The sequence below is a fragment of the Acanthopagrus latus genome, chromosome 11 (assembly GCF_904848185.1).
Source record: "Acanthopagrus latus isolate v.2019 chromosome 11, fAcaLat1.1, whole genome shotgun sequence".
Taxonomy (NCBI): domain Eukaryota; kingdom Metazoa; phylum Chordata; class Actinopteri; order Spariformes; family Sparidae; genus Acanthopagrus; species Acanthopagrus latus.
In genome coordinates this window covers 1894588-1916678 of record NC_051049.1, presented here as the reverse complement: position 1 = coordinate 1916678, position 22091 = coordinate 1894588, and the positions used below count along the sequence as shown (strand labels likewise).

The 22091-nt window shown below is 41.2% G+C and overlaps 3 protein-coding genes across 3 annotated transcripts; 1 reads left to right on the top strand and 2 right to left on the bottom strand.

Moving 5' to 3' along the window:
* The first annotated feature begins 6384 nt into the window (after positions 1-6384).
* LOC119029114 (interferon-induced protein with tetratricopeptide repeats 3-like) lies at positions 6385-9268 on the top strand. Its single transcript, XM_037115715.1, has 2 exons — positions 6385-6680; positions 7005-9268. Exons 1-2 carry the CDS (start codon positions 6673-6675, stop codon positions 8305-8307), a joined length of 1311 nt encoding a protein of 436 aa, XP_036971610.1. The 5' UTR covers positions 6385-6672; the 3' UTR covers positions 8308-9268.
* A 173-nt stretch (positions 9269-9441) lies between these two features.
* LOC119029116 (interferon-induced protein with tetratricopeptide repeats 1-like) lies at positions 9442-14556 on the bottom strand. Its single transcript, XM_037115716.1, has 2 exons — positions 13240-14556; positions 9442-12685 (listed from the first exon to the last, which is right to left on the bottom strand). The coding sequence occupies exons 1-2, from the start codon at positions 13245-13247 to the stop codon at positions 11383-11385; spliced, it is 1311 nt and encodes a 436-aa protein (XP_036971611.1). The 5' UTR covers positions 13248-14556; the 3' UTR covers positions 9442-11382.
* A 389-nt stretch (positions 14557-14945) lies between these two features.
* LOC119029167 (interferon-induced protein with tetratricopeptide repeats 1-like) lies at positions 14946-19432 on the bottom strand. The gene is made up of 3 exons (XM_037115808.1): positions 19417-19432; positions 16978-17092; positions 14946-16599 (listed from the first exon to the last, which is right to left on the bottom strand). The coding sequence occupies exons 2-3, from the start codon at positions 16983-16985 to the stop codon at positions 15297-15299; spliced, it is 1311 nt and encodes a 436-aa protein (XP_036971703.1). The 5' UTR covers positions 16986-17092; positions 19417-19432; the 3' UTR covers positions 14946-15296.
* Positions 19433-22091: the final 2659 nt, after the last annotated feature.

The following is a 22091-nucleotide window of genomic DNA, read 5'->3' as shown; positions in this document are numbered from 1 at the left end:
TAGACATTGCTCTGACGGGAGGGACACTGTTTGATATAATATAAATAGGCTTGTCCGTACTACACTTTACATCATGGTTTTCTTCTCCTCTTGTTTTGTCTTGATGAGGAATGTTGTGAAACTGCCAACTCGTCTGTACACTTGAATCAATGATGTTAATTGCGTAGACTGTCGTGTGAGCCACTGTATCTTATTAAGCAATCTTTTCAACCATTATTTATATCTTGCACTCCACTGCACTGTAATTTGTATTGTGTTTTCTGCTTTTTGTCATCTATTGTGCTTGTAAATATGTAACTTTGAACTGGCTTGTTGTTGAAAGTTGCTATACAGCTGAACTTAACTTGTATGACCTTACCTCTACCATTTATAACAGTACTCTACCAACAGTATATGTAACTAAATGCATCAGTAATTATAACTACACATAAATATACTATATTTACAGGTGTACTATTCAGGATTTGTTGGTTGATTGTTTGATATAATCGATGATAAAACCAGAGAAATCCACAAGTTTATTCAAGGTAACATTTAATTTGGTTGCCTGTCACTACTTGCGCGAAAGAGCGGTCGCTGAACGAGATTAACTCTGATCCAAATAAAACTTTAAAACACAGGACATGATAAGATACAATTGTGATGCCCCTGTGGGCATGTGTGGGTGTGGTTTAATTCCAGGGCTGATTACAATAACTCAGAGCACCTGTTCCCAGTGCCCTTTAGTCTTTGGCTGCTCCTCCTTGAGTTTAAAAAGAGGCTGTGTGAGGGCTCACACTCTCTGTGTCCTGTGTACTAACATCCCTCTGTTTCCCTCCCGCAGATGCCACCGGAGTGATCCTCTATTTGTCTGTTGATTATTAAGAAAAAAATAAACTTGTTTTGTCAATTGCTGACATGGTGCGTCTACCTCTTGTTGCGGCCACTTGAGCCAGGTCGTAACACAATATACTTTATTGTCCTTGTAGGGAAATTAGTCTTGGACTCAAAAGCATAATGCCCCCAAGTTACAATAAAATAAAGTACATAAAACAAAACAGCAGCACCTGTATCAGTCACAGCAATAAATTGTACATATCAAATACTGCGCAAACTCCATAATGAATAAAAACCCTTAATGAAACCATTACACAATCCCTTCAGCCTCGAGCAGCCTTGTTTTAAAGTTTGATAGAGGCAATGACCTTATGATAACAACCACATGACCTTGTCTGTGAACATTTGCGCCTGAGTCACGTCAGATAGATTTTTTGACCTCAGGATAATTTGAGTCTGTGCACATTATTCATGCATTATATTATTATGCATTATATTCAAAAGTAACGTATGAGTTTTCTTTCCACCTGTAAACGACTCTGGATTAGAGCAGAATCCGATGTGACTCTGGGTGTTTATCCTCCAGAGGGTCTCGCTCTACCCCTAACTCTCTACCCTTCTTAATTGAAATCAAAGGCATTAACATAAACTCACTTTTAATTTTACTTTTTCATCAACAGTAGCAATGTTAAGTGACTTTACCTGTCAGTGGGTCAGCTTCCGTTACCTATAATGTGACAGTCCACGAGTCCATCTTACGGTTTTTAATTTATAGTGCTGTAGTGTTCACTTGCGTGCTTTAAAATGCATTTTTAAATTGTTTTAGGTTTCTGCTTAATTTGATGTTTCCAGGCCGGGTTATGATAATTTACAGGTGCACAGTCACCTATGGCGTTGAAGAAATGTGTCAAAGGTAATAAACTTAAAATGCAGTTTGATTTATGTTGACGGCAGTGCTGCTGTGTTGTTGACATCATTGCCACACCTGCTTTTGCTGAATAAATACCACAGTTCTGTATTTTTGTCTATAAATAATAGATCATAAGAATCAGGTATGTTCTTTACAATAGTTGGTTTGTCTATCACACACACAAACACACACACCCAGTTACTTTACGTGTGTCATCCTTTTTGCCTTGTTCATTACAAGCAATTATTTTCTATTTTTGGACACGCATTGTTTAATGAAAGGAACAACAATTCCAGTTGTTTGATTTGCAGTGGTGGAAAGGAACTAAGCACATTTACTCAAGTTTACTCACATCTAGTTTTGAGGCACTTGCTTTTATCTTGAGTATTTCCACATTCTTTTCTTATTGCAGAATGAGACTAACAGGCTGAGTCAACCTTTATGTGGGTCACTCTACAGGTACACCTGGTCAATCATGTAAGACTTGATTAAATACACATTCAGCTAATTACAGTCAAGTCATTACAAGAACACTGGAACAATATTCCATCGCACTGACACAGTCTCATACACGTTTTGATCTAAGTACATACACTGTTAGCTTGAACACTGGAAACAAGACCAAATGGTTCATGTTTTGCAAAAATATCTATGTATGTGTGGACAAGACCAAAGTGCTGCAGGGCTGATCAGAACAACAGTGGGAACAGATGTGTAGTTCGAAGGGGTTGTCAGCTGACTGCAGGTCAGGCTGCTGAGCCTAGAAGCAGAGAAAAGTCCAAGGACGCTTGGTGGACAGCTTGAGAAGGGCAGGTCTACACAGTGAGACAAAAGAACAGGGAGAACTAAGAGTAAGAGTAGATTAATTCAGATTCAATTGTTGAGAAGGCACAGAAGGTCTTACAGCGCCCTCTCCTGGCTGATACACATTATCAGTTTAAGGAATACTCACTGACTGCACACTGAACAAAAAATATAAAAAAAAATATAAAGGCAGCACTTTTGTTTTGAACTCAAAGATCTAAAATAATTTCTATATACACAAAAGAACCATTTCTCTCAAATATTGTTCACAAATCTAAATCTGTGTTAGTGAGCACTTCTCCTTTGCTGAGATAAGCCATCCCACCTCACAGGTGTGGCATATCAAGATGCTGATTAGACGGCATGATTATTGCACAGATGTGCCTCAGGCTGGCCACAATAAAAGACCACTCTGAAAATGTTCAGTTTTATCAAACAGCACAATGCCACAGATGTCACAAGTTTTGATGGTGTGTGCAATTGGCATGCTGACTGCAGGATTGTCCACCAGAGATGTTTCCTGTGAAGTGAATGTTCATTTCTCTACCATAAGCCGTCTCCAAAGGTGTTTCAGACAGTTTGGCAGTACATCCAACCGGCCTCACAACCGCAGACCACGTGTGACCATGTGTAACCACACCAGCCCAGGACCTCCACATCCAGCATGTTCACTTCCAAGATCATCTGAGACCAGCCACCCGGTCAGCTGCTGCAACAATCGCTTTGCAGAACCAAAGAACTTCTGCACAAACTGTCAGAAACCGTCTCAGGGAAGCTCATCTATATGCTCACATTCAATGGTGTCTGGCACGTTGGAGAGTGATGGTCAGCCGTCTCTTCCCCTGCACCACAGGTGTGCTTCACACACCATCGACATCATTTCCACATATGATGAAATATTTAACTTCCAATGCAGAGAGCAAGGCTGTGTATAGGAGCAGCACAGCAAAATGCACAGCTCTTTAGACCAAATCAATAGATCTACCCTTGCATCAGAAACAGTGGAGGAAGTCACAAAAAGAAAGCCCCTGGTACTGACATCCACAAGCTGGAATTCCTTTGAATGAGTGAGCTTCATACACTCTGCACCAAGCTAGGAGTTAAGTGCTTCAAAGACAAAGAGTACCAGTTCCTACATGAGTACTGCACCACCATGAAGCCTCTGACTGCAGCACTGGACTTCTTACAGGGTGACTGTCCTTATGGAACTTTACTACCAACACTTGAAGTTCTGATGCAGAAGACCCTGGCTGTGAAAGATGCCCTCTCCAGCATGACTGTAGGCATTTCAGATGCCAGAGTGCAGGTATGTTCCATCTTTTAGCTAGTTATAATTTCTTGCGTCCCATTATTCAGGAACATGGAACAGAATATTCGTTATCATTGCTAAGGAAGATTAAAACAAACACAAATATCAGTAAATAACCTAAAACAAAATTAAATCCATAATTTATCCCAAGTTAGGCATGGTGTGCAAGTAATTCAATGGCATAATAAATAGTTGGCATAAACATATCAATTATATTTTTCAGGATATCCAGACTCATTTTGCAGGTGTGTTGGACAACAAAGATGCCCTTCTCACAGCTGTCAGTTGTCCAAAATTCAAACTCAGATGGCTGAGAGATGAAAGTAGGAGGGAGCAAGTAATTTGCCAGCCAAGGTGAGATGGACTTTTTGACTTTTGAGACAAGAGCCAGAGACCCTCTCGGCAGAAAAGGAGGTCATGAGGTCACTACCTGAGGTCAGCCTATGACCTTCAGACTCCTGTGGAGCGGCTTTTCAGTCTGGCAGGTTTGGTGCTCACACCTAGAAGAAATAGACTCCCTGACCAGAGGTTTGAGAAGCTTCTGTTAATGAGGTACAACCGGTGATTTACTCACCCCACTCTACTGTTTCACTCATAACATACAATTACAACATGTTGGCACTTGGGCCAAAGCAACAAAAGTAGACATGATATCAGCCTACATGTGGTGTTATACTCTGTTTTTGTTTTGTAAAACCACTCAACCACTCACATGCTGCTTTAATGCTCTAAACATCGGGTTCAACATTCACAAAACATGTTAAAGAATGTAATAGTTACATTTGTAAACATGTAGATTATACAGTCAGTGTGGGTTTACAGAAAGGATGTAATACCATAAAACGACTCTTTTGTGGAAGATGTCCAGATTGAGGTCGGGTTCGGGTTAGTTGTATCTTAAAATTGCAAATCCTCAGATCCACCACCAGCTCTTTGGTTTTTGTTGTGTTGAGCTGCAGGTGGTTCAGCTCACACCATGTGACAGAGTTATCCACCACAGCCCTGTACTCAGCCTCATCACCCTTGCTGATACATCCAACGACAGCAGAGTCATCAGAGATCTTCTTAAGATGGAAAGACTCTGTTTGGTAGCTGAAGTCTGTGGTGTAAAGGGTGAAGAGAAAAAGAGAGAGGACAGTCCCTTGCGGGGCTCAGGTGTTGCTGACCACTGCATCTGACACACAGTGCCGCAAGTGCACATACTGTGATCGGCCAGTGAGGTAATCCACAATCCAGGACACAAGGGGGGGGTCCACCAGCATCGCCGTCAGCTTGTCACCCAGTAGAGCAGGCCTGATGGTATTGAAAAGCACAGGTGAAGAACGTGACCCTCACAGTGCTCCCCGGCTTGTCCAGGTGGGCGTAGACACAGTTCAGCAGGTAGATGATGGAACACTCAGCTCTGATCTGGGGCTGGTAGGTGAACTGGAGGGGATCCAGGTGCGGCCTGACCATAGGCCTGAGCTGATCCAGGACGAGTCTTTCCAGGGTCTTCATGATATGTGACGTCAGTGCCACGGGTCGGTAGTCTGAGAAACCACTGGGCTGATGGTGTCACAATTTCCAAAGAAGTTTATAAGTGAAACGGCTTTGCCTTTTTAGTTGATGCGAAACTCTGAACATAACCGGCTCTGCAACAGGTTGGCCTCCTATTGTTGCCTAAGGTACTAAACTGGCTAGAACCAGCCCTGGATCCCAGGTGGTGTAGGAGTAGAAGAATGGTGAGAGGGCCCGTTGCAGTTGCTTCATAGGAAAAACAACCCTTCACTGACATATAAAATCTAACTGACTTGGTTTATTTTTGGTAAGGGTATATCATTTTTGTGTTGATGAAAAGTAGAGTTGCAGCTTCTGAAAGCAGCTAAAAATAAGGTTTTTCTTATGACTGCATGGCTGTGGATGTAGCATACGTGTCCATCAAAGAAAACCTGTAGTGCAAGTTATATTTTTTAACTTGCTTTTAGCCTAAATGCGCGTATTGCAGCTGTATGAGTGAGGAGGAAAACAGCGTTTACAATCAAAATAAATATCAGAATGGACTCTGAAATCAACAGAACATAAACAGGATCCTGACTTTCCAATTTTGACTAATCTTGGTCGCCTTACATTAAAAAATGTTAATAGCCGTTGCTTAAAATAGGGGCTCTGGTTTAGGGAGGTTCATTAATAAGGGTGGGTAAAGCCTTTGGTGTAGATCAGGTTTTATACATGATAGAGCTGTGAAGGTCATCAACGTTTACTTGAGTGATAAATCTTCTGACTCTTAGCTAAACAGTAACTTGTCTTAATGAATATTTTGTGAATCCTAGATAAGTGATTATACACCTATAACTAAATGTGTTGTAGTTTCCTAATTGTAGTTGCTACTCTTACATCAATTCAATAACATTTAGTATCTAAATAATGAGCTGTCCCCTGGCGTGTTTGTTCCGTGACGAAGTTACAGTGAACTGAAAGTTTTGCATGTGGCTTATCTGTGGTCAGGAAAATGAAGAGTTAAAAGTCACTGCACACTTTTTAATCTGAGGCTAACTGGAATTCTTTTCAGCGTCGGAAAACATATATCACTTCATTCCAAATCAAAAGGCCAAAGTCAAAAGGCTGAAGTCCAACAGCGAAAGTGACGAGATACCGTGAGCACCACATGCGTTCCTTTTTGTGACTGACGTGTGGCTGCAGCTTTCTATTGGTGGGAAAAGAGAGTCCACAGTCCAAATCCAGAGCTTAACATGAAGCCATTAACAACTCCATAGAAGTTAAATATTACTGATTATGACAGTCAGCAGCAGCGTACATAAAGAACAGAAACCAGAGTAATACCAGTAACAGCTGGATGATGAGGTGAGTTTCTGCTCCTGCATTAATATATCAAACTTTAAATATATTAAATATTATGGATTATGCTGTTTCCTTCCTTACCTGCCTCAATCCGCTTACCTTTATGCCCCCTTTCTTTAATTCTTCATACTTTTTTTTCCTTCTCTTCTTCCATCCCTCCCACACACTCCTTTCTTTCTACCTTTTCGCTGCTTGTATAAAGGATATCACTACATGTGCTTGGTGAACACAGTTTGTTTGCAAATGATTGTTTTTTACTTTACTTTTTTTGGCATCAGTATTCTGTATGTCATTTAGTGTTTGTTTTATTCATTATGTGTTGATCAGTGCTACTCAATCAACACTGGAGTCCAAACTGGAGGCCCTGCAGTGCCACTTCACCTGGGATCTGGACCCCAGCAGGTCCAGACTCTTCCGTCTCAGGGACCAGCTGGAGGACATCGGCACCGAGGAGGGTTACTGTTGGCTGGGTCACACTTACAACCTGCAAGGTTACATCCACTACCTGCTGGGATTCACCGAAGAGGCCCTGCGTTTCTTCAGCAGGGCTGCAGAGGCCTTCCGCCAGATGAGAAACACCGTCTCAGAAGAGGGTCCCTGGTTAGTGGTGAACTACGGGAACCTGGCTTGGCTGCACCACCACCTGGGAGAACAAGCAGAGAGTCAGGCTTACCTGTCAAAGGTCGACGCCCTGATGAATAAATACCCATCTCCATCCCAGGACGAGCTCCATCCAGAGATCTACGCTGAGAAAGCCTGGACCCTGATGAAGTTCAGCACAGACAAGAAGCAGCTGGCTGCAGATTACTTCCAGAGAGCCATCAGGATGCAGCCGGACATGGTGGAGTGGCACACCAGCCATGTCTTAGCGTTAGTCAGTGCTTTTAAACACTGCAACAAAAAGCTGGAGGCAGATATCTTTGAGAAAATGAAAATCGCCAAGGAACATGATCCAGAGAACTTGTACCTTGCTGCACTTTACCTTGAGGCATGTGCGAAGAAAGGGAAAAAAATACAAGATGAAATACGTGAGTTAGCCAGAAAGGTTTTAAGAAAGCCTGTCAGCAGCTACAGTGGTATCAAACCAGTACTGAGGCTGTACAGAATCTACATAACTATGGATGAGGCCATTGATTTGGCAGAGGAGGTTCTGGAAAGACACCCTGACGAACGTTATCTGAAGAGGTGTGCTGCCATCTGCTACAAGAAGAAGATCTTGTTACACAAGTCCAATCCCCTGGAGAGCAGCATGATCAACAGAGCAATCAGTCTCTATAGGGAAGTGATTTCTCTGTACCCACATTCTTCACTTAAAAGAAAAATAGTTCTTGCAGACATGTATGGAGAGTCGAATCACCAAGCTGAAGCTGACCAGATATATGAGCAACTGCTAGAAAGTGATCTGGATCCCGAAGAGGCACAGATGCTTTACAACTGTTATGCAAAATATGTACATTTCATTCGAAAGGAGAGCTACAAGTCCATAGAGTATCACATGAGGGCAGCGGAGATACCGTTACAGTCTTCATATCGTGAGAACAGCATCCGAACGCTGCAGAGGATTAAAGACAGAAACAGAAACCGAATGTGCGGACAAATCGAGGAGCTTCTAGCTAACCTGCAAGCTTAAGACGCTGCAATACAAACGGAACATGCTGAGCTGTCCAACTGAGTGGACTATAGTGGATTTTCTTGTCTGTTTATTTTGTTTGCAATTACTGTTTGAATAATGTTATCAAGCTGCCCTCTCAATTTTAATCTTAACAAGACTTTTACCAGGTGTTTACTGCTCCGATGAATCGTTGTTTCCTTTAGTATTGGCAGGGAGAAGGGATTAGTATTGTGTTGTTTATAAGGCATACCTTGGCCAAATATTAATTACATTTTTAATTTATAATATATATAAAGGGGATACGATGGGGGAGGGAGGTGGTTAAACTAATCCCAGATAGAAAAATTGACCAGATAGCCTCACCCGGCTTAGAATGAGCTGTGGCCCAAATATTAAACAGACCTGGACTAGAGCAAGTTTGCTATCTGGGATGTAAGACACAGTTTACAGAGAAACTAAGAACTGAGACATGGCCTCAATGATTACAGTCCCAAAAACACAATTATTCACTTATTTTGGTGAAGCTCGATCATAATTAATGAAGGAAATAACTGGGATTCATTGATTTTTCCTGCTGATAGAAAGCTCTACTTGCTGCTGAGCTAGTTACTTGAGTTAGCCATGCAGCTAGCTGTCCTGTCAGCTGGCTCAGCTCAGACTTGGAGCCTGAAGCACAGAGGAAGGTGGTGATCGCATCTGCAGCACAGGAGATCTGGACCAGCGGGTGGGAGAGTCAGTTATTAGGACTGCTAACTGCACAGCTAACTCAGCTAATTAGCTAACAGAAGCTAATTTTACAGAAAGGAATTACAGGGTACATTTTTGACGTATATCCTCAAACTCAATAGAACACAAAACATAAAAGACCAAAACATGATAAAGGAATTAAAACATCATTACTTCATCATTTTATCATGAGAGACATTCATTTCACATGTTGTCTTAATTTTTGTCTTTGTCTTAAAAGGGGCACTATGACATTTTGGAGAAGAAATTCAAACTGTGATTCCTACATTCACAATATTATTGAGGTAATGATACAAAATCATGTATTTGTTCATGTTCTCAGAGAAAAATAACTTCCCCAGGACAGTGATTGAAGCTAGAAAGGTGGCAGGGTCCGCCACAGTTAAACAGTGTGAAACTGTGTTGTCCTTTGAGGTGAGTTTTTTATTCAGTTTGGACAAACTGACCTTGAAAACAAAGACAGTTTGTTTATTCAGCTTGTTTAAGCAGAAAAAAACAAAATCAGCCAATGAATCCTTCTCTGCACATAAACATTCTTCCCCAAAACTACAGAGTGCTCCTTTAATTGTGCATTAGATATGTTGGCTAATATTTTGCGAGGTCACAGAGACTTTAACCTTTGACCTCTGAACATTAGATCCTTTCATCCTTGACAACAACAACACGCACTGATGCAATAACCTGCAATGATCACGTGTGCAGATCATTATCACTGTTACCATTGTTACAACATTCAGGTTGACAAGCAAAAAGGATGTGAGAGGGAAATTGTTACGTAACAAAAGGTTATTCAAAGTCACTCCTTTACACAGTGGATGTTTCCCTCACAGCAACAAACAAGAACACAGAAAGTTCCCTTAACAGAACCAACGTACCAGGGGAACAGAACTCAGTGCCACACTAATGACCAGCATTGATGAAAAACTAAATGTTTGAAGGCTGCCGTAGACTGATGCCAAGTCTCCTTATAAATATGCAGGACAACTATCCGTGTGAGTCCCCCACCGAAACTGACCAAACCAAACATAAACACAAGTCCATTTAGCTGACGAGCCCTCACTTTGTCTTGATCCAGCTCTGGGTTCAGACATAAAATATGGGAGACCTGCATAGAAATGGGTTAACACAACAGGGTCATCACAGTGACACTGGCACAGAGACTTTAAACTCTCTTCCTTGTTCTCTCTTCAGCCATGACAGTGCCGTGTCACCATCACAGAACTGTTTATAACAGTAATTATGTCTGTTGATCTTCAGCCAACTTCTTCCTGACACTTTTCTCTTCCCATATTGATCCAGTTTAATACATCATGCAACCAAAATGACAGCTGAACATGCCAAAGTGTCAAGTTCTAGGATTATCAAATACAATTTGTTAATTAATCTTCACATTGATAGATTCCTGTATAAAAGTTACCAAATTAATCTTATTTGAAACAAACTCATTAGAAAAATGATTCTGAAATCTCAGACATATAAAATAAAGCCTCATCAGGACCCTCGCACATGTGTCAAGTTTAACGCTGGTGGCAAACAAAACAAGATTTCTTTGTGTACATAATCTTTATTTATTGATATTCATATTTTGCACAGCTGGGACACAGATTAACAAGATTTACTATGAATACAATCAGCTGCATCTGGTGATAATATTCAGGTTATAAGACACATCTTAACATGATCAATAAGAGAGTTTCAGTAATCAATACTCCAAAGAGAGATACTTTAATACAGTCCAAAAGAAAAAACAAAGCAACCCAGCAGGGGGAGGATGAGCTCATCAACATCTACGTGAATGACTCAGGTTATTAACTGAGTTCAGATTATATACACACACCAGTGGATGTTTTGTTAACTAGCAAACTGCACATTCAAAAGCAAAAATCCTAATTTGTTTCTTCAACAATTTACATGATTTCTTTTGTGTTTGTAACTCTGAAGACATTCAGCCACACCTGGGAAACTAAAGCTGATCACGTCAGGAGGTCAAAGTGAAATTACACGTATTTACTTAATATTTAGATTAAAAAAAATCTTTTCTGCTGTAATTATTCGCATTGATAAAGTCAAACCTTGCTTTATATCGCGCTGTGATCAGTGGCATTTTCTAAATGTGGTTGTTATCAAATGAATCACGCTGAATAGTGCCAAACTTTGTTTCCTGCAGCGATCAGTGGCTCACTTCCATTTTAGGTTTATTTCAATTATCATCTTTTCCTCAACTGCTGCATATCTTTCCAAAATGTGTTGTGTTTTGTTTTTTTTTTACTTTCTCTGTACAGATTTCTTCCGGTGATGCAACACCTACACTTCTGCCTGTATTTGGAACCAGTGCTGTTAAACACACTATGGCTCTTGCAGGTTTTCCAGAAACTGCTGGATTTCTCTACACATTCGGTTTCTGCTCCTGTCTTTAATCTTTCCCAGAACTCTGATGCTGTTCTCACGATAGAAGGATTGGATCGGTATCTCTGCTGCCTTCATGTGATATTTTATCGACCTGTGACGATCCTGTCGATCAAAGTTCAGAAATTTTGCGTACTGGTTGTAAACCATCTGTTTATCTGCAGGATCCAGATCACTCTCTAACAGCTCCTGGTAAATCTGCTCAGCTTTAGCCTGGCTGTGATTTGACTTTGCGTATATGTTTGCGAGGTCTATTTTCTTCACCAGAGAAGACTGAGGGTAAAGAGAAACCACCTCCTCATGGAGGCTGATCGCTCTGTCTATCATGCTTTGCTTCGGGCGACTTTCTCTGAAAAAAATGATCTTCCATTTGTAGCAGAGAGCAACACATCTCTTCAGAAAACGCACATCTGGATGGTTTTTCAGAGCCTCCTCTGCCAAATCAATGGCCTCATCCACAGAAACATAGTTTCTGTAAACCCTGAGTATTGCTTTCACACCGCTGTAACTGCTGACTGGATTCCTCAGAATCTTCTGAGCTAACTCTCGAGCTTCATCTTCAACTCTTTCTCCTTTCTTTGCACATTCCTGGAGGTGCTGAGCAGCGAGGTACAAGTTCTCTGGATCTTCTTCCTTTGCAATTCTCATTTTCTCGAAGACGTCAGCCTCCAGTCCTGTGCTGCTGTGCTTAGAAGCATTGACTAACAATAAGACATGGCTGGTTTTCCACTCCACCATGTCCGGCTGCATCCTGATGGCTCTCTGGAAGTAATCTGCAGCCAGCTGCTTCTTGTCTGTGCTGAACTTCATCAGGGTCCAGGCTTTCTCAGCGTAGATCTCTGGATGGAGCTCGTCCTGGGATGGAGATGGGTATTTATTCATCAGGGCGTCGACCTTTGACAGGTAAGCCTGACTCTCTGCTTGTTCTCCCAGGTGGTGGTGCAGCCAAGCCAGGTTCCCGTAGTTCACCACTAACCAGGGACCCTCGTCTGCGTCTGCTCTTCTTGTCTGGCAGAAGGCCTCTGCAGCCTTGTTGAACAAACTCTGGGCATCTTTGCTGAACCCCAGCTTGTATTGAACGTACCCCCGCAGGTTGTAAACGTGACCCAGCCAGCTGTTTCCCTCCTCGGTGCCGATGTCCTCCAGCTTGTCCCTGAGACGGCAGAGTCTGGACCTGCTGGGGTCCAGATCCCAGGTGAAGTGGCACTGCAGGGCCTCCAGTTTGGACTCCAGTGATGTTTGACTGATGGAGAACAAAAATACAGATGATCAGTCAGCTTCAACAACAGACTGAAGTGTTGCTGCGTGTGGAGAAACTCTGTTCATGTGGAGGAAGGAATATATACATGATGTGAGGAGCACTGAATGGTCAGGAAGGAAGGAAGGAGCATGGTAGGGAAGGGTGCAAGGAAGAACTGAGTAAGGAGCCTGGATAGAAGGAAATAAGGAAACAAGGAAGGAAAGCTGAAAATGCAGTAAGGAGCATTGCATGGTCAGTTAGAAGATAAAGAAGAGCGTAAAGTACACCGACACTGAAAGAAGCAGAGAAGGGGAGAATGAAGACATGAAGGAGGGAGAGAGGAAGTGACTGGTTAAAGAAATATGAACAAAGGAGGAAGATATAAGAGACTTAAAACCACATTTAATTCAAACCAACCATCCTGGATACATTTAACAACACCAGGGTCACAGTTGACAGAATAAGAAGGGAAAAGGAGGAATGAATATGTCGTCAGTGACCCAAAACTAAAACATGAAATGCATCATAGTGATGTGAAAGCAGCAGCAGTCACTCACCTCATCATTCAGCTGTTTCCTCCACACAGAAGCTCTCTGAATGTTGCTTTGGGGTTCGCTGACACGATCTGAGTGATGTCCAACTTCCTCTTTACTGTAAGTGACGAGCTACTGTCGAACAACCACAGGCGAATTTAACAGGCGGGGCCGTTTCCAAGAGTGCGAGGACCGCGAACTGACGCGAATTCGCCTCGGACGTGCGGCGAAGTTTAAAACAGCTGTAGGAGCTCTCATCATGAACATTCAGAGATACGAGCAGCTCTCATCATGAACATTCAGAGAAAATCAATAAGAGAGGAGAAAATAAGAGAAAGAAATTCTGAATTTTGAGCTGTGCGAACTGGTTCGCGCGAACAAGGCGGCGAGGAAGTCCGCCCTGAGTTTCGTTTCCTCGGAATGAAAACTGAAGACCTGCAGCCACTTGAGTCAGTGCTGCCTAATTACCATGGAAACTCAGTCCTAGCCCATCTTAACCACTAACGTAGAAAAGAACATAGTGCAATAAAATACATGATTGGAAAAATAAAAGAGATACTAAAATAAGATAAAACAAACATAAACGAGTACTGAGGTGGGAACGGTGTAAATGGATATGATGCAAAAGAGGGATGAAAATAGCCTACTTATAATATACTACTTAATATTCATATATCATTTTTATTCATATTTTTTTCATTTTGAAACGATCGATGGATTTATACAGCACACCTACAGGAGCACCTGCACCTGTACCTGCAGAACACTGTGTACAGTAACACAGATGTGCTTCTCGTGCTGAGGAAGTCCAGAGACTCGACTCGCTCTCCGGCTCTGACGTTTCGGCATCGCGGGGCTGGTGGGCTTGCTGTGTATACAGCTCTGTGTGACGCTATTTATCATTTTAGATTTGATTATAGTAGGACTCAAGTGATTCGATTCAATGATACCAGAGATTTGCGACTCACAGGTTATTTTTAAGACCCAGGTTAAATTTCCGGATGAGTCACGATTCATACACCTCTAAATCTGCCCGAGCCCCCCCGACTGCACAGAAACATGAGTCAGTGCACTAAATGTAAGAAGATTCACAGTATTTCTGCCATCGTGGCATAAAATCTGCTTGATATTAATCATAAATACTCAAATGAGCAGTTACCTGGTTACCTGGGCACACCTGCGTCATGACGCTCTGCTGCCACCTGCTGGTGTCACCAGGTTACTGACGACTCCATCAGTCGTCCACATTAAAGTGTGTTAGTTCCAGCAATAACAGCTCAGTGACTAAGTTGCATTGTGGGTAATGTAGGCGGCAGGTTTTCAACAGGAAGAAGAGTGTGTGGAATAAAAAAGTGATATCTCTGGTTCTGCTGCATCAGTTTTTGTATCACTTGTTTTAAAAGTGTTCATAATAAATCCAACAGTGTTCGACCAGTGGACTGCTTTTCAGGAATTATTTTCCCCTGATAATTATTATTAAAATCATTCAAATTAAATACAAACTCATCAGGAAATTATTCAGATATTTCAGACACATTAAATAAAGCCTCATCAGGACCCTTTTAAAAACACAGAAGAAAAAAGTAGTGATAAAACAAATGATTTGCATCTCTCGTATTTCCAAATGTATTGCTGAGGTTTTAATATTTCAGTTTGATTAAACCTCATCAGCGACCAGCGTCCAGTACTGCAGCCACCAACACAAACAACAACAAAGAAGATTTTTAAGGTATGTTTATTATATTTATTAGTCATTTGTACAACTGAGACATCTTAACAAACTTTCTATGAATACAATCAGTTACATCTGGCATCATTGTTCAGTGACACATCAAATAACTGTTACATCATCAAAACTCTACATCAGCAGAACAAATGTTACATAAAAGGTGTAATCTTCTTATATAGACTTAAAATACAGCACAGGAGTACAGTGAACATAAAGGACAAAATGGGTTTAATGAGCTTGTAATTTGAATTTTAATAATGATAGTTGAACATGTGGATATTGATTAAAAGACCATTGCACTGCTGTTGAATGACTGGAATCAAATTAATGAGCCTGTACAGATTTTTCGGCATTACGGCTCCTGCCGGTTCTGCAGAAACTCCTCTAAGTCTTCCGCCCGTTTCCTAACTGCATCTTTAATCTTTCCCAGAACTCTGATGCTGTTCTCACGAAAGTATGATTTGTACGGTATCTCTGCTGCCTTCATGTGATACTGTATTGACCCTTGACGATCCCTTCGAACAATATTTAAATAGTTTGCGAACCTGTTGTAAACCATCTGTTTCTCTTCAGGATCCAGATCGCTCTCTAACAGCTCCTGGTAAATCTGCTCAGCTTTAGCCTGGCTGTGATTTGACTTTGCGTGTATGTTTGCGAGGTCTATTTTCTTCACCAGAGAAGACTGAGGGTAAAGAGGAATCAGCTCCTCATGGAGGCTGATCGCTTTGTCTATTGTGCTTTGTTCTGGGAAACTGCCTCTGGAAGTAATGATCCATTTGTAGCAGAGAGCAACACAGCTCTTCAGATAACGCACATCTGGATGACGTCTCAGAGCCTCCTCTGCCAGATCAATGGCCTCATCAACGGAAACATATTTAAAATAAACCCACAGCAAAGATTTCAAACCGCTGTAGCTGCTGACTGGATTCTTCAGAATCTTCTGAGCTAACTCTCCAGCTTCATCTTCAACTCTTTCTCTCTTCATCGTTTTAGCGTTCTGCTCAAGGTAGTGAACAGCGAGGTACAAGTTCTCTGGATCTTCTTCCTTTGCAATTCTCATTTTCTCCAACATGTCAGCATCCAGTTCTGTGTACACTGACGTTAAGATACTATACAGCACTAAGATGTGGCTGGTTTTCCACTCCACCATGTCCGGCTGCATCCTGATGGCTCTCTGGAAGTAATCTGCAGCCAGTTGCTTCTTGTCTGTGCTGAACTTCATCAGGGTCCAGGCTTTCTCAGCGTAGATCTCTGGATGGAGCTCGTCCTGGGATGGAGATGGGTATTTATTCATCAGGGCGTCGACCTTTGACAGGTAAGCCTGACTCTCTGCTTGTTCTCCCAGGTGGTGGTGCAGCCAAGCCAGGTTCCCGTAGTTCACCACTAACCAGGGACCCTCGTCTGCGTCTGCTCTTCTTGTCTGGCAGAAGGCCTCTGCAGCCTTGTTGAACAAACTCTGGGCATCTTTGCTGAACCCCAGCTTGTATTGAACGTACCCCCGCAGGTTGTAAATGTGACCCAGCCAGCTGTTTCCCTCCTCGGTGCCGATGTCCTCCAGCTGGTCCCTGAGACGGAAGAGTTCGGACCTGCTGGGGTCCAGATCCCAGGTGAAGTGGCACTGCAGGGCCTCCAGTTTGGACTCCAGTGATGTTTGACTGATGGAGAACAAAAATAACAAATATTAATCGTCAATCATCATCAAAGGTCAACATAATACTATCTGAACTGTAATATGTTTGGATATCCTGTTCATCTCATGTGGACAGAATGAAGGCAGGACAAACAAGTGGTTTGAGGAGAGAAAAGGAGGAAGGATAAAAGGGAATGAGGAGCATCAAATGGACCAGAAGGAAATAAGGAAGGAGGTAAAGAAGGAGGATTAAATGGAGAGCAAGCAGATACAGATGTGAGGAGAGGGGAAGAAAAGTAAGATTAAAGAAGGAAGTGAGAGAATGAAAACATCATTATAAATTTAATATTTTGGGCTGCTGGACTCAACAAAACTCATTATTTTTTACAAAAAAGCCACTCACCTCATCATTCAGCTGTTCACTCCACACAGATGTTCTCTTTTACTTGATTTTATGCTGATTTTAGCTCCTGAAGCTTCTTTGGGTTTGCTGACACGATGTGAGTTATGTCTACTTTCTGTTGAGCAGGAAATGATGTGAGGTTGTTGAGCAAGTACATCTATAAATAGGTGTGCTATTGGGTGTACACCTTTATAGGTGAACATGTGGATATAGGTGTACACCCAATAGGTGTACACCTTTAAAGAGGTGGACCAAGTCCAAGGCAAGTCCAGACAGGTTCAACAGGTGAAACTTGTTTTTTTTACTTTCCGTTTCCCTTCTCCAGTTATGATCCTTGATTTTCATTTCCTAGTAACTGAAAACTCCAGCCACCTATCTGTCTGTGTGGTCGTAACACTTTAAAGTGTCTTTAATGAAGAAGGAAGTGGGCTGGAAGTGTAAGTGCTGTGATGCACACTGCTGTATTTCAGCTGGGGTGGACTTCTGTTCTCAAAGTGTTTCTGGGCCTCTATGGATGTTTGTCTCGGATGTCTCGTTAAAGTTGGCAGGTAGCTTGAAAGTGCAGCTCAGTTATCACCTCCTGATAACTGAAGCTTACTTGAACAGTCCCACTTAAGTTTATTTGATTAAATGAACTTGACGTAAATTTCTGTTTTGGGAGGAAACTTATCAGCAGCATCACCATGATCCGCCAACATTTCAAGTTACTCTTTTAGTCTTTTTACTTAGTTATTTTTTCCACACAACTCCTCTTGTAGCATTAACACCCTGTCTGTTGTGGCTGTCTGCAGAGAGTACAGTTACAGTTGTGTTTTTTTTAAGGTGATCGGTATCAAGCCCACTTAGTTGAAGCCTGTTGGTGTTGGTGACATGTTGACTGGGAAGATGCATGTGCACGCGTTTACTGCACCTGGTCCGAATGGATGAAATAACACGTCCTGTGTCCACTATGTGGCGCTGGAGATCATCCATCAATTATATGTCATGTTGTAGCGTAAGATGATGTGGAGAAAACAACCTGCAAATCTCATGTTAGTCGGATGATGTTTGTGCTTGTGATAGTTCTTCCTTCTTTCAACAATATGTGTTATGTGTGAGAGAAGGTGTGTGTTTGTGTATGTGGGTTTGTGTATGTGTGTTTGTGTGTTGCTTTGTGCTACATGCAGAAGAAAAATCTCCACTTGCAGATACAACAGAGCTGATGGCGCTCGGGTCCTAATAAAAGGAAAAACTTTGCGGAGTAAACTTGAGGTACTTCAAACTTGTATCTAAATACAGTACTCAAGTAAATGTACATAGTTACATTCCATAGCTGACGTTTGGTATTAAATCATGGAGGGTTAAGACTCTGAAGCTTATTGTCACCCAGGTGTTCCTGGTGTTTGGAGTCATCCGCTTGTACTGTGCTTTTATTTTGAAAGCTGTGATATGTAACTCCGGTATCAATCAGGTTCGAAATCCTAATTTCATTTGTTGCCATAAAAGAGTTTTTTTAAAGAGAATTTTACTGCAGTCAAGCCAGCCTTGGGCCGCGTTTGCTTGATCAAATCGGTCGCACGTTTTTTTTTGTTGTTTTTTTAAATCCTGTTTCAAAATCCTTAACAGAGAAAAAATAATAGTATATTTCAGTCCAGTCCAGTTTTGATGTGGAATAAAAACAAACGCACTTAACATAAGTAGTAAAAAATAATTATTATTTTTATCTAGTAAGTATTTTGATAAAGTATTACTCGAAAGTAACAGTGCACAGTAAAGGTACTTCATATTATCCATTCAAGTAGTCTAGGAAGGACTAAGATCAGCAGTATATGAATACTGGAGTACTTGTGGAAATATTTACTTTTTCTCACGTTGTCCTTTACTTTGAAATCCGGAAGGATACCTTCGTGATACCTTCAGTTTATTACCTGAAATAATCATGTAAAATCTGGTATGTTTCATGGTTCTTGACTGCAGTCTGACCACCAGTCAGGCCGGGTTCAGTAAGATTACCGGACATGTTTGTGCGTTTGCGAACTGGAAAAAAAGGTGCGGCTGATTTTACCAGTCAAACGCGAAACACGGCTGGTTGGACCGCATCTTTGTTGCACTAACGAAAGCTGATGCTTCCAGCAACACGTAACTGTGGGACTGTGGTTGTAACCATAGTAACGGGCACGCAGTGTCTCCTGGCTTTCCGGTTCATCCGGTCATTGCGGAACTGACGATGCATTCAGGTATGCACTCAGACAATGGGAGATGGGAGTTGTCAGATCTGGGGGGAATGTGTCAAGCAGGCGCCACCTACTGGATATAAGGGTAAATGTACTTTTCTTTTTTCAGTGCAATTTAGGCCACTCTGATGTCAGAACCATGTGACAATCCCAACACAAATATAATGTGATCAAATATCAGAAACATCTTCTTATTTATCACTGATCAGAATATTAGGTCACTGACCGCCTCATGTGATTCCCAGGGAATGTGACTGAATCAGAACTCCTTTATTAGTCCTGCAAACAGAGATATTTCTCAGTCTCAGCAGCCTGAGGACAGTTCAATTTAACAATAAACAATAATACAAAATAAACTATATAATAAAAAAGTAGGAAATAGATTCTTATATACATTATATACATAATATGTACAAGTGCCCTGGCCCCTTTCTGTGACATCACCCCCATGAAGTGATCATTCATATTTAATTTCATTAATCTTATGGTATAAGTGCAGAGCAGTAATCAAAAACACTTGAGCTGAGGTGTCAAAATTACCTGATTACAATATTAATGTAACTTGATTACATTTCGTTAGTAGTGGAATTATAACAAAGACCAGAAAAACGAAATATCAATGAAAAAATTACCTTTTTGAATCCTATTAACAATTGCTTATCCATGTTGGATCTATTGATATTTGTTTTATTTTAATTTTGCAAATTATAGGAAACAAGATGCAGTGGAGGGACTCCATGCCTAGACTCAATCCCAGGGTAAAGACACCTGTTCTATCTGAGACACCTGCTCTACCGACTAAGCTAAACAGCTTTGACCCATCATAGACTCTCAGGTAAAATATAGGTACACCATGCAAAATAAGCCCCGCCCACATATCCTCTGGCTAATCCAGGAGCTGAGTGCCAAAAGGGGCGGTCTCGCTCGCTTCCCGCGTGAAATAACTGCATTTCCCTCCAAAATTTAAGATGCCTGTAATAATGGCTGAGGGATTGTTACTCTGGTCGGAGCTGCTGTTCTCTGAGGACACGAACATGGTGAGTAAACTGTTGTGTATGATTCTGCTTTACCTGTCCAGTTACCTGCTCAGTGCAGGTGTATTCATGTCTGTGTGGGAGGTGTACAGATCAGTTACTACTTACAGATCTCAGGTAATAAGCCCAGGTGATGTTCCTTCATATACCAGCGAGCTCCACATCATAACTAACTTCATGCTTGTCTAAGCCCACTTAGTTCTACATACGTGCGGGTTACCAGGGAGCCAGCCTCCCCCTCATGTCGGTGAGATTTGTGTTTGCCTCAAATGTTTCAGAAATAACCCTGAACAGAAGCTGAAGACGTTTTGTTTAACTGTTAAGTGTTGAGGTAAATTGGCTGGAACATAATCCTTAAACTATACCAATTTAATCCGCTATGGACGTTTTGTTTTGCTCCGTGCACCAAACTCCATTTTGATTTTTGCAGTTTTTTCTCTGCCCTGTTTATGACATGAATAATGCACAGTTAATTATATTTCGGTTACTTTCTCAAAACACGTAGGTAGTTTCGGTAAAATCGGCATGAAAGTTGTTCGTTTTTTTTTTTAAATGTATGTATTATTTAGAACGCCATGAAATCTGGTTAGGCACCTCAAGAAACATTATTTGCTGTTTGGGACCAGAAGGACCCAATTAGTGTAAATTCAAAATTGTAGCTTCATACAATAAGTAGTTTTCTCAAAAATCAATGTCCTCATATGAGGACAATGGGTCGATCTTACTGTATGACACAAATAGACACCATAGGTCAAAAAAGTATACAACAATTTATTTTAAAATGTAAACATTAAAGAGTATACATTAAGTGCAAACAGTTGTTTATTTAAAGCCCTAAACATGGCTATACAAAATAAAACTGGAAAGTACCAGGTAAACAGTTCATTTCAAGCCCTTAACATGGCTAAACAAAACAACAACAGTACGAATAATGCCACATATTACTAAATATTATGTCTCTGTTTGCTCATGTGAAATGGTGCTTAACACAGTGGAATTCATTGCCTGAACACATGTTCAAAGAAACAGAATAAATCAGAAAGTGATGTCACGTTCCCTGAGCAGCCTTTGAAGTTTAGCTTATTTCTAACTAGCCTAACTCCTCTATCTTTCCAGAAAGCAGTCTGTCTGCTTGTCTGAAACAGCCCTACTGGCCGCTGCAACTGCATTTCACAGCATTTAAGAAATGCTGCAAAGCAGCTGCGTTCACTTTATCTAGCTACCTTGCCCGCTAGTGATTTAATTCTAAGGTTAAAATGAAAGGTTAAAGGTGTAAAGTGTTTACACCTGTAAACTTTAATTTATTAAAAGTCTATCTAACCACATATACCACTTAACATAACTATTTACAACTGTAAACGCATCTAAATATTCCCAAGTTTAGCTAACAACATGGTACAATCAATAATGTAATACCGTCCCGATGTCCTCAAACGAGTATGTGACATTTACTGATGTTCAAATTTGATCCTATTACTAAAATGTGTAAAAATTTTATGCTATATGAAATTAGAGACATTATTGTACATACATACACTGGTTTCATACATAATATTTGGATATAATTGTTACCTCGCTCTTTTTTCTTTTGGGAGCTGCTGTAGAAGGCTTTCGCTGATATTCCCGCCATTTTGTTTTCACTGAAATTGGTGTAATTTCATGGTGTCACCACAAGATGGGATGGGCAGTGTCCCTAAATGTGGCTAATAGGTCAAAGTTTTAAAAAATTGAGTATCATGGTGCTAAGAGGCAAAAATGTAATGTCCTCGTATGAGGACGCAGGGTCTCAGGAGGTTAAGACCCAGGTTAAAGATCCGGATGAGTCACGATTCATACACCTCTAGATCTGCCCGAGCCCCCCCGACTG